This window comes from Natator depressus, chromosome 8 (assembly GCF_965152275.1).
Source record: "Natator depressus isolate rNatDep1 chromosome 8, rNatDep2.hap1, whole genome shotgun sequence".
NCBI lineage: Eukaryota > Metazoa > Chordata > Testudines > Cheloniidae > Natator > Natator depressus.
Window position 1 is genome coordinate 86,809,792 of NC_134241.1, and position 12,531 is coordinate 86,822,322.

General features: G+C 42.6%; 1 protein-coding gene across 2 annotated transcripts in view; it reads left to right on the forward strand.

The window, feature by feature from the left end:
* Positions 1-7,714: 7,714 nt before the first annotated feature.
* Positions 7,715-12,531, forward strand: part of WLS (Wnt ligand secretion mediator) — a 64,094-nt gene continuing 59,277 nt past the window's right edge. The window contains exon 1 of one of the 2 annotated variants that reach the window (XM_074961552.1): positions 7,715-7,991. In XM_074961552.1, coding sequence (XP_074817653.1) covers positions 7,886-7,991 — 106 coding nt within the window. In that variant the 5' untranslated portion in view covers positions 7,715-7,885. The remainder of the gene's footprint in view (positions 7,992-12,531) is intronic. The other variant, XM_074961553.1, reaches the window with a different exon arrangement.

Below are 12,531 nucleotides of genomic sequence, written 5' to 3' on the forward strand. Positions count from 1 at the left end.
CACCTCACTTGACCTTCTTTGTACAAGATGCAACAACGATCTGTACAGTCACAGTTCATGTCAATAACATCACACACCTTTTCTCCAATCTTTAGGACAAATCTCCTTTTCCCAAACCATTCTTTACAACTTGCTCATGTAAATCACAGGTTTCAGAGTAGCAGCCGTGTTAGTCTGTATTCGCAAAAAGAAAAGGAGTACTTCTGGCACCTCAGAGACTAACAAATTTATTTGAGCATAAGCTTTCGTGAGCTACAGCTCACTTCATCGGATGCATAAAGTGGAAAGTACAGTGAGGAGATTTTATATATACACACGGACCATGAAAAAATATACATTGTAAGGAGAGTGATCACTTAAGATGAGCTATTACCAGCAGGAGAGTGGGGTGGGGGGAGAGAAAACCTTTTGAAGTGATAATCAAGGTGGGCCATTTCCAGCACATTTCCAGGAGTTAACAAGAACGTCTGAGGAACGGGGGGGCGGGGAGAATAGTTTCACTTAGTATAATGACTCAACTACTCCCAGTCTCTATTCAAGCCTAAGTTAATTGTATCCAATCTGCAAATTAATTCCAATTCAGCAGTCTCTCGTTGGAGTCTGTTTTTGAAGTTTTTTTGTTGAAGGATACTCACTTTCAGATCAGAAATCGAGTGACCAGAGAGATTGAAGTGTTCTCCGACTGGTTTATGAATGTTATAATTCTTGACATCTGATTTGTGTCCATTTATTCTTTTACGTAGAGACTGTCCAATTTGCCCAATGTACATGGCAGAGGGGCATTGCTGGCACATGATGACATATATCACATTGGTAGATGTGCAGGTGAACGAGCCTCTGATAGTGTGGCTGATGTGATTAGGCCCTATGATGGTGTCCCCTGAATAGATATGTGGACACAGTTGGCAACGGGCTTTGTTACAAGGATAAGTTCCTGGGTTAGTGGTTCTGTTGTGTGGTGTGTGGTTGCTGGTGAGTATTTGCTTCAGATTGGGGGGGCTGTCTGTAGGCAAGGACTGGCTTGTCTCCCAAGATTTGTGAGAGTGATGGGTCGTCCTTCAGGATAGGTTGTAGATCCTTGATAATGCATTGGAGAGGTTTTAGTTGGGGGCTGAAGGTGACAGCTAGTGGCTTCTGTTTTCTTTGTTGGGCCTGTCCTGTAGTAGGTGACTTCTGGGTACTCTTCCGGCTCTGTCAATCTGTTTTTTCACTTCAGCAGGTGGGTATTGTAGTTGTAAGCATGCTTGATAGAGATCTTGTAGGTGTTTGTCTCTGTCTGAGGGGTTGGAGCAAATGCGGTTGTATCGTAGCGCTTAGCTGTAGACAATGGATCATGTGGTGTGGTCTGGGTGAAAGCTGGAGGCATGTAGGTAGGCATAGCGGTCAGTAGGTTTCCGGTATAGGGTGGTGTTTATGTGGCCATCGCTTATTAGCACCGTAGTGTCCAGGAAGTGGATTTCTTGTGTGGACTGGTCCAGGCTGAGGTTGATGGTGGGATGGAAATTGTTGAAATCACGGTGGAATTCCTCAAGGGCTTCTTTTCCATGCGTCCAGATGATGAAGATGTCATCCATATAGTGCAAGTAGAGTAGGGGCATTAGGGGGCGAGAGCTGAGGAAGCGTTGTTCTAAGTCAGCCATAAAAATGTTGGCATACTGTGGGGCCATGCAGAACCCATAGCAGTGCTGCTGATTTCAAGGTATACATTGTCCCCAAATGTGAAATAGTTATGGGTGAGGACAAAGTCAAAGTTCAGCCACCACGTTAGCCATGACATTATCGGGGATACTGTTCCTGACGGCTTGTAGTCCATCTTTGTGTGGAATGTTGGTGTAGAGGGCTTCTACGTCCATAGTGGCCAGGATGGTGTTTTCAGGAAGATCACCGATGGATTGTAGTTTCCTCAGGAAGTCAGTGGTGTCTCGAAGATAGCTGGGAGTGCTGGTAGCGTAGGGCCTGAGGAGGGAGTCTACATAGCCAGACAATCCTGCTCTCAGGGTGCCAATGCCTGAGATGATGGGGTGCCCAGGATTTCCAGGTTTATGGATTTTGGGTAGCAGATAGAATACCCCAGGTCAGGGTTCCAGGGGTGTGTCTGTGCGGATTTGTTCTTGTGCTTTTTCAGGGAGTTTCTTGAGCAAATGGTGTGGTTTCTTTTGGTAACCCTCAGTGGGATCAGAGGGTAATGGCTTGTAAGAAAGTGGTGTTGGAGAGCTGCCGAGCAGCCTCTTGTTCATATTCCGACCTATTCATGATGACGACAGCACCTCCTTTGTCAGCCTTTTTGATTATGATGTCAGAATTGTTTCTGAGGCTGTGGATGGCATTGTGTTCTGCATGGCTGAGGTTATGGGGTAAGTGATGCTGCTTTTCCACAATTTCAGCCCGTGCACGTTGGCGGAAGCACTCTATGTAGAAGTCCAGTCTGCTGTTTCGACCTTCAGGAGGAGTAATCACTTCCTCTCCATCTTTTAACTTTTCAGCATCTATCTTATCACAGTTTGGTGCTTTACCACTCTTTAGGTGGTTTATGGTCTCAGTTACTGCCTCAAAGGCGATTACTTCTAGTGATACAGGTAAGTCTGCTATTTTGCAGATATCGGAGTGTATGGTTCTGGCTGGTTAAGCATAGCCTGGAAATGTTCCAGTCAACAGGGCTCTCTGTCCTTCCTCTGAAGTTAAAATTGTACCATCTTGAGCCTTCACAGTGCCACTAAAAGGTTCAAGAGTTGTGATGTGATTTTTTTAGATACTAGCAAAATCTTTTTAGAATCCCCTCTCTTGTACACCTCTTCAACTTCTCTGGCTTAATTTTCCATCCATTCTCTTCTGGATGATCTTTTAACTTCCTTGTCTTTGTCCACATATTCTTGTGGCAGTATAGCTCTTACGGCTGTCTTGTTCTTGTTGAATTATTTTCTTTAATTCGTTCCTCTTTTCATGTATTTAGTTGGAGCCATTCTTTCTTAGGGTTTGTCTACACTGGCAATTTACGGTGCTTCAACTTTCTCGCTCGGGGATGTGAAAAAACACCCCCCTGAGCGCAGCAAGTTTCAGCGCTGTAAAGCGCCAGTGTAGACAGTTCCCCAGCACTGGGAGCTATGCCCCTCATGGAGGTGGTTTTTTAGAGTGCTGGGAGAGCTCTCTCCTAGTGCTGCGCCGTGACCACACAAAGCACATTAAAGCACTGCCAGTGTAGACTAGCCCTTAGACCTTCCATCCCCATTGTAGTCCTGGCTCCATCCACACTTACTTCTTTGAAAAACTGCTGTTGTTCTTTTGTGTCTTCCATCAGCTTCTTTTAACTCTTCAGATCTATGTATTGCTAAGCTGCAGCTTGAAATACACCTCCCCTGGTGGATCTGCTAAATTTCTAGTATCATACACATACCTTCTGCCTTGCATGATGTTGCCTTCTTTAGTTTTATTTTGATTGACTCAATAACAAGATGGTGATCATTTCTGACATCAGCATTAATATACACCCTAGAGTTCAACAGCAATCTTCTCCAGCACCTACTAACAGCAGTATGGTCAAGCTGTTTGTGGGTGAAGCCATCATTTGATCTGCACGTCAGTTTATGTCTGTCTTTGGGTGAAAATAGTGTACCCCCCAGTGCAAAGATTGCACAGGTTACAGAGTTCAACAAAGTGTTCTCCATTGTCAGTTTGTCCTGGGATCCCATGTCTGCCCATAATGCTTTCATATCCAGTATTATCATCACCGACCTGTACATTTAGATCTCCCACAAGGAAACAATGTCATATTTACTGATCTTCCAAGGATGCTCTGCAATCTTGCATAGAAATAGTCTGTTCATTACTATTGCCTGTTGGTACATAACACTGAGTTGCATGGTTCATCATAAAGCAAGCAGTCAATATTCCTGACTCTACAGATTCCCATTCCTTCAATGCTTTCGCAGCTTCCTTGCGAAATAATAAGGCTGTACTTTCCCAGTAGTTGTCATCCTCTCTTCCAGAATATAAAGCCATCACACCTTCAGACAATAATTTGCCTTGTTCAGTCCACCTGATTTCAATCAACCCAAGTATACTTAGGCCAAAAATTTTCATTTATCTGATAACTTGTGTCATTCTATCTGTGCTTCAAAGTGATCTAACATTCCAACTCCCAATTCTTGTCTTAACCTCAGCTGTGAAGTTACCTTGTTTCAGATGAAGAACTTGTGGCTTTGATTTTCCATCATCCAAGCATCAGCCGGATTTGCTGGTTGGCCAGTACTATCTTGTCTTACATCCAGCAGATCGTGGTTCTCCACAGTTGATGATTGTATTTGCAATCTGGGACAGACGCGTCTTGTCTCTCTGGCTTGTTTCCATAACAGAAAGCATTTTTGCATGGACAGGTTGTTAGCCTGACACACAATCCGTACCACAGAAGGCAATCTAATGCTTAATGAATCCAGAGTTCCTTACTACACTATTGGCTGGTCTCCAGTGTCACCCTTCTATTTTTTTCACTTGCCCTTGCTAACATAAGACGTCTGAATAATCTGTATCAGTACCATCTTGCATATAATGAACCTGGAATTAAGGAAGTTGAGTTCTAAGTTCATTAGGTGCAATTTGCCAGTGCTCCCTTAATGATGGAATATGTTGGTTGGAAAGCAGATTCCCTTATTAGTTAAAGAAAATAGTACAAAGGATGGGATTTAGCTGAAGTTATTTAAGCCTTGATCCTGCAACTACATCTGAAAGGGAGGACACATTCTTACATGTGAATGGACGATTTCTAAACCTCTGTTAAGGAAGATAAAAGTACATGAAAAATTACCCCTGGTTAGACCACCCAAAACAATTCTTCTCCCCACCTTGATTTCTATTTATATAAAGTTAACATGTGCCCCCTCATCACCTCATACTAATTGGCCAAGAATTAATTAGCCTAAACTGGCCAGGCTCTTTGTAGTTTACTGTAATCACAAGTCAGTCCCTCCAGACCCTTACTCTGGTTTATTGCCCTTCTCTGAATTCTTTCTAACTTCTTGTCTTTCTGGTTCTGAGGTGTTAATTATCTGTATTATTGAATGACCAATGGCTTCATTGTTCAGATTCACATAGATAAGATCTTTGTCCCAAAGAAAAGTGAATACAAGTGTTTGGGGGTTTTTTTTGCAGCCATATTGCAGTGCAAACGCTTATCTAATTTTACTATCACTTCTGTTGGTCTCTTGTGCTATTACTGCTTCCCAGCTACGTACATTTCATTGACTATATATAATGTTTCAGGATATTATTCTTACAGCTTGCTGTTTGCATATTTGCCCAACTGGCTCCCATTTTGATATGCCTTGCCTATATTCCTATCTCTTCTGTTGCTTTTGTATTGTTTATGTTCTCAGAGATGTTTTCAACAGCTCCCAATCTAGTTTAATCTGTAAATGGTAATGTTCTGTTTATTAAAGATCTCAGAAGTATCAAGATGTTAAATAATCAGGGTTAACAGTGGTCCCTGTGGAATCCCATAAATAACTGAAAACCAGTAATGCCAGAAACCACTAATGAGGGCAGCAGTAAACAGAGTGAATTAATTCTAGATTGTGATATGGCAACATGTGAGCAAACGTACTGTCACAGACCAGCTAGTGATAAGCCCTCTCTGTGGCACTGGTGAGATTGCAGCTAGAATGCTACATTCAGTTTTGGGCACGTCCAAACTTTGTATGTAATTTGGAGGAAATTCAAAGGACAGCAACAAAAATAATTAAATGGTTGGAGGAATTGAAGTAAGGAAAGTACTTTGGCTAAAGTATCATTAATTGGAGGAGGAGACATAGCCTTGTAGCATCCGAAGGACCTGAACACCAAAGAGAGAGAGCCTTTATTTGATGGTGGCATAACTGGGAAGAAACTGAATATCATAGAAAACTTACTGCTGTCTTTATTTGGAGCGGCAACTGTCCTTACTGCTTGTGGACACTAAAGAACTTGTTTTGTTTAGGTGTATGATTTTTGGCGTCCTGACTAAATTTCAACTTAATTCACATTATGACTCATCTAAACTCTTCCTGCTGTATCAGATGAGTAGCCTGACCCAAAATTGGGTGTATACAATTGTAATTTGAGGATTAACAGGTTCTTGTCCCAAGATCAGGCCCAGTTAGATTATTGTAAAATTAACATATAATTTGGGAACCCCAATGTGCATAGGTGGAACACTCACACTATAGGAACTTTACATATATATATATATATATATATAAAATAAATGATTTATTAATAATTTAGCAAAGTTATACACACACTTAAACTCAACAAAGCAGATAGAGATAATAAAGAAAGTACATACTTACACCTTGGAATGTTAACCATTATCTTTCTCATCACTGTCACCATCCTCATCTTCCTCGTGGCCATCATTCTGGCCCCTCCCAAGGTCTACATCTCTCCCTTTGCTACCCCTGGGATGTTACTTTTATAGTAGGTTATGCTGACATTACCATGTCCAATGCATGTTCAGTAGAGGTCCTTATTTGTATTTCCTCCCCTTAAGGTGTCTGTTTTCTATAGGTTAGTATATGTATGATGTTAGTCTATTAGCATACATGTCAATTTGTTGTCATGGCGCCTTTGCAGTCAGACGTTCTGTCCGGAACCTTCTGGATGCTGGTGTCAGCTATGTTCTGTGGGTGGCTGATGTCGGTATTCTGGACAAAATTCCCCCTCTTGCATGCTACTTCCCTATAACTTACGAGTTACTTAAATTTATCTATTCCAAAGGTTATAGGCCTCAAGCCTCATGCCATCTGCTAAAGCCAAATTTTACAGGATAAAAGCCTGTAGCTTCCTTGTATTACTACTAAATATAATAAAACAGAATAACAAAGCAATGAATATAATACAGGTAAGATAGCCCACTGGGCTACAGATGGATGTATAGCCATTATATGAACAAAATACCCCCCTATCTCAATGTCTGTACTTTGACCCGCTAACCTTTTACCCCCAATTGGGGATATTGCAGATTATGTATTCCTTATACCATCCGATCCTAAACCAAATTTTGCGCCCCTTGGTAATCTGTATGTTATTCCCTGATAAACAGAAACTTCTATGCTTAAACTCTGTACCATTTTCTTTTTATTTTAACATCATTTTAATAAAATTAAAATTCTTAAGTCTGTTCATTTATGGTGTTAATGTTTACCCTTAAAGGAAGTCTGCATCTTGCCCCAGGGTGACTGTTTCAGCAGCATATTAAGTCCTTTCAGTGATGTGTTAAAAGTCCTTATCCACTGGGGCATCCTTTATTTACCCTACATTGTGCTTTGAAATCCTCCTTTTGAAAGGTGCTAAAATAGAACATAATGTTATTAAAACAATGGATAATGCTTAGCACTGAAAGCACTTAGTGTTTGTTATGCATTATGAAAAAAACCCTACTAGGCTAGTACAAACCTCACCCTTAAAACTGCACCGGGGAAGGCCCTAGAGAACACTCTCAAGGGGACACTCCTGGACTGGACTAGCCCTTCTACCTCCAACTTCTGTGTTTGTGCTATTCAAAAACCAAAACAAGCAACCCTTGACTGGGCAGCTCTGGCTGTTCCCGCAGCTGAAGAAGCTGCCACTGCTGCATGAGACTGACACCAATGTCTGCTGCTGCTGAATGGATCAGGGAGGGAAAAGGGGGGGAGTGGAGAGGAGGAGGTAGGTATCATGTGATTCGCTTTCCTGCTCCTTTAAAGCAGCCACATGCAGCCGAGAGCCGGCCACAATCACAGCTCTCAGCAGAGGGGGAGCCAGATCCGGGCGTGCCTGGGCAATCTGTGCTGAGTCTGTCTTCTTTCCATCCCTGCAGCACTTTCAGAGCCTTAAGTTTTGCAGCGAGAGAGAAGGGGGGGCGGAAATCTTTTAAAAAATGGCTGGGGCAATTATAGAAAACATGAGCACTAAAAAGCTGTGCATTGTTGGAGGGATCTTACTGATTTTCCAAGTCATCGCCTTTCTAGTGGGAGGTCTGATTGGTAAGTGTTCAAGGTGCAAACTTTCTCCTTCGCTCTGTCTTGTTGTTTAGCTACTTGTTACTGTATCACTGCCTTGCTTCTATGATCTAATTAGTCCTGCTATTGTAGTTAAGAAAACATAGCTCCACGGGTCTCTTTGTGCACATTTCACTCTAGTGGCTACAAGAAAAGAAGGGGCAGGGAAAAGTTTTTTTGGCCTAGTTTCAGTGTCTGCTCAAAGAACGAGGAAGGGGGAGAAAATCTTAAGCATGGCGACTGATCGTGCATGGAAGTGTTGGGTTACAAAGTTTTGTTTTGTTTTTTTTCCCCCTTACCTTCAACCCTTTTCTCTCTTTGACCCGCCTGCAGGAGGAAATCTAATCTCCTTCAATAAGCCAAAAAAAAAAAAAAATCAATGAGAGCTGCTCTAGCAGAGGAAAGGAACGTTTTTGTCTCTAATATGCGGTGTTTTGTATTTGGATCACTGTTTACTTTATTCTCCAGCAATCGCCTGTTTTTGGTTGTATTTCAGCCTGTGTGGGGCTTGGGGGGAGGCGTTCCTAACATAATGGGGGGGGGTGGTGGTGATGTGAGCTTTCAGCAAAGCTGGAGTGAGTGGGAGACTTTTGGGTGGGCATGGCAGTAAGTTCTGCTCCGGGCTTTGTGCTTTAAAGGGTTTTCCTCACCCATCCCCTTCCCCTAGCTCAGAAAGGGGGAGGGGGGAGCCTCCTCTGATCCTGCTTCAAGATGCTTGAGAGTGGGGGGGGGGGGTTGTTTTTTTGCCTTTTTTGTTGTTTGTTGTTGCTTTTGGGCTTGGAAACACTCCCTTCCCCGAATGTGTATTAGCCTGCGGGTAAGAGATGCTGTCTTGGCCAGTGCTTCCTCACGTTCAAATCCCTAGAACCAGGGAGGCTGCTGTGATGGGGCTCCACAGAAGTCCCATAAACTGGATCTTTTTCTTGCTCCCTTTGTTAATGAAGTGCCCGTGACTTCAGCTTCCCAGAGCCTAGCCACTTCCCAAAATTCCCTTTCTGGTGGTAGCCAGCTGGTCCATACTTTTCAGCAGCACCAAGCTTTCCCGCACCTGTGCAAACTCTCCTGGGTAAAACTTTAGAGCCACAGAATTTTTTTTTCTTGTTGGTGGTTTTTTTTTTTTTTTTTTTTGTGCCTTGAAGGGGACAAGTTTATTGTTCACTGCAAAATCTTCATGGAAGTGCTGACATAACTTGTAATCCTCTTTCCCTCTCCTCACCTGCCCCCCATAGTCTCATTCAGTGCCGATTGTCTAGCTTATTCTGTCTGTGATGGCTGTGATTTTGTTGGGGGGTGGGGTGCGGAGGGAGGGGGAGAATTGCTGAGGGAGATCCCAGAGTTTGGACAGTCCTGGAGACATGAATTGTGCATTGGAGTAGTGCCAGAAAGCAGTTTTGTGGGTGGTTTTACTATCTCAGGTGTCAGTTCCTTGCACAGCCACTACAGCATCCAGACAAATATTCTCTCTGTGTCTTGATAAATGGAGGAGCTGGTAGCAGGAGCAGCATCTCCTAGGAAAGACTTTGCCCCAAACCAGGTGAACTATAGAATCCCCTAAAATCTTTCCTCTTTTGTCCGTTTCTATTAGGTGGAAACTATCCCACAAACTAGACAAGTATTTGTCCACCACATCTCTGTGTACGGTTACTCAGCTATCTGATGTGAGTGATGGCACTGGCTAAGATTATCTAACAGACACAATTTGCTCATGAGTGGTTTGCTGTTGGATTTGTGACCAGCCATAATTAAAATCTGTACATCTTTTACGTTAGGAATAAAGCAGGGCTATTACCATACCTGACCTTTACCACTCTGTCTGATTTGCTTTTATAGCCTATGAACCAATGATCTAGCTACACCCCTAAGAGCAGATCCATTGTGTCATGGTATGCAAGAACACCTTGAGGATTCTCAAATGCAAGTGTCCTACAGATGTAACCTGCAGCACCCCGTGAGGATTTTTACAGCTTGTGTAGAAGTGAGGCATAGACCCTTACTGATCTAGGCAAGGTCAATCACACAGGATGTCTGTGGCAGACCTAGGAAGATCTGGGTATTTCAGTCCTGTGTACTCGAATCATAAAAGGGTAACGTTACAGAGAAAGGGCTAAAGATCCAGACTTGCATACCTCTTAAAAGCTCTGCTCTAGTTTAAGCATGTTATTGGGCTAGATGCCTCAATCATTCTGTGAAATTCTATGGCCTGTGTCATGCAAGAAGGTCTGACTTTTGATGCTCCTAATGGTCCTTTTTTTTGTGTGCGTCTCTTAAAAATACATGAATCCATTAACATCCTTATTTCCAATTTTCATCTGAAAATAGGGTGACTGGACAGCAGTATTCCTCATTTTAGTTGTAGAACAGGTGTGAAAAACACAAGAATGCTCATTTAGAGCCAAAATGACTTGGATCCTACAAGTTCAGTTTTCACTTTTGTATCTACCATGCCACTTGCAAGTTGTGGACACAGCTACTTTGTTGAAAAAGAAATCCTGCTGAAATGAGATGGCAAAGTGGTGGTGTTCAAAGGTGGCACACACAAATCCTAAAGGGCATTGCACAATGACCTTCTCATAACTGAGGATGTAATTTGTCAGGGACTGCTCTAAAAACAAAGCTACACCAGTTAAAACTACCTCAGTGCCACATAATATCTTTAGTTAAACCAGTGAATCTTCTGTGTGGGGAGAAAGGGAAAAGTCCAAGGTATTTTTGTTAGTGAGCTTTTAATCCTTTTATCAAGGAAGCTGCAAATATAAGTGAAGTTGGACCACCCCGAACAATTTCTTCCCTTTGTGGGGTTTACAACCTTTGGATACATGTAAAGAGTTAAAGGGCTCTCTTTTTCCTCCCCATCCAGTTTAGTCATTGTCTGGGTAGCTTGCTGGTGAACTCAGTTTCTAATACTCTATCAACAATTGCAAGTATGTGCAAATTTTTTTAAAAGTAAATGTGTATATGTAAACTGGGTGTGGTCCTCCAGATCTGGCATGTTGATGATGTGCTCATGGTGCAAAGTTTACACTGGACCACCTGCACTAAAATGTTACTTCAGTATTCAGCAAGAAATCATCTGAGCTCTTCCTCCCCCAACAGTGGCCCAGTGATCCACACAAACCACCTACTTAGTTCATACAATGGAAATTCTCTGAGTGGCGTTTGGGGAAAAGTGGATCTATGGCAGGATTTTTGTTTTACAAAGTGGCCTGAGTCTTAAAAAGATGATCAACGGCCATAGATTAGTGAATAAACTCTTCATGGTTTTGACAGGAATGGTAACGTCACACATCAGAACCTTGGTCTTTTACATGAAATTTTACTACAATACAGGCAGGGACGGGAGCTGAAGATGCAAATGGACTTTGGTCCATGGACTTTGGTCTGCTTTGATTAAGTCTAGCATTAAAAAAAAAAAAAAAAATCCTTGATTTATTTTTAGTCTATCCAGATCTAGATACATATACAACTGGAGCACAGCTACAAAGCTAAAACACCTCTCACTTATCAGGAAATTAGGTCATGTTTCAGAACAATGGCTAAGTGATGTTCTATGTTAGCAGATTACTCTGATTTAGCAACTGCAACAAAACTGCATGTTGTGAACCTCTGGATCCTGCCAGTGCTGGCTGTCTATATAGTTCTGGACACTAAATGGTATCGATACCTAAAATGTAATAAGGCTGAAGACATGCTGTTTAGGAAGCAGGGCTTTTATCAGTATTCACATGGAATTCTATGTCTGACTGAAGTAAGGAGTAAGCTTTGTAGTAATAGTTCATTGATCTATGTGTAGTTCACTCTCCTAAATATTGACAGGTTTCAGAGTAACAGCTGTGTTAGTCTGTGTTCACAAAAAGAAAAGGAGTACTTGTGGCACCTTAGAGACTAACCAATTTATTTGAGCATAAGCTTTCGTGAGCTACAGCTCACTTCATCGGATGCATCTGTAGCTGTATGCCAGACCTCATGGCCTAGCCAGTGTTAACAAACAGGGACATTTTGTGAAGCCAGTCAGCCACTAAGGTCAGCAGCAGTGATTTGAGTATGAGAAACTAGGGTTGTCGGAACTTGATTTCATTGGTGCCAGGAAGTCCTCATAATTTTTAAGGCCGGAAGGGGCCATCATGATCAGCTAGTCCAACCTCCTGCACATCACAGGCCATAGAACCTCACTCATCCACTCCTGTAATAGACCCCTAACCTCTGGCTGAGTTACTGAAATTGTGGTTTAAAGACTTCAAGTTACAGCGAATCCACCATTTACACTAGTTTTAAACCTGCAAGTGATCCATGCCCCATACTGCAGAGGAAGGTGAACACCTCCCCCTCCCGGGTCTAAGCCCTGCCTGCTGACACTGTGCTTACTCTGTTGGCACAGGGGGTGTTCAGGATTTGGGAGCAGTGTGGCCAGGGTGATCTGTCCCCATAACTGCCACCAAGCCATGGAAGTCTTGAGTTGCACTAATTAGCAGCTGGGGCCAAACTGGCTCTAGGCAGCTCCAGGGTCAGTATAAGCCACAACTTCCTC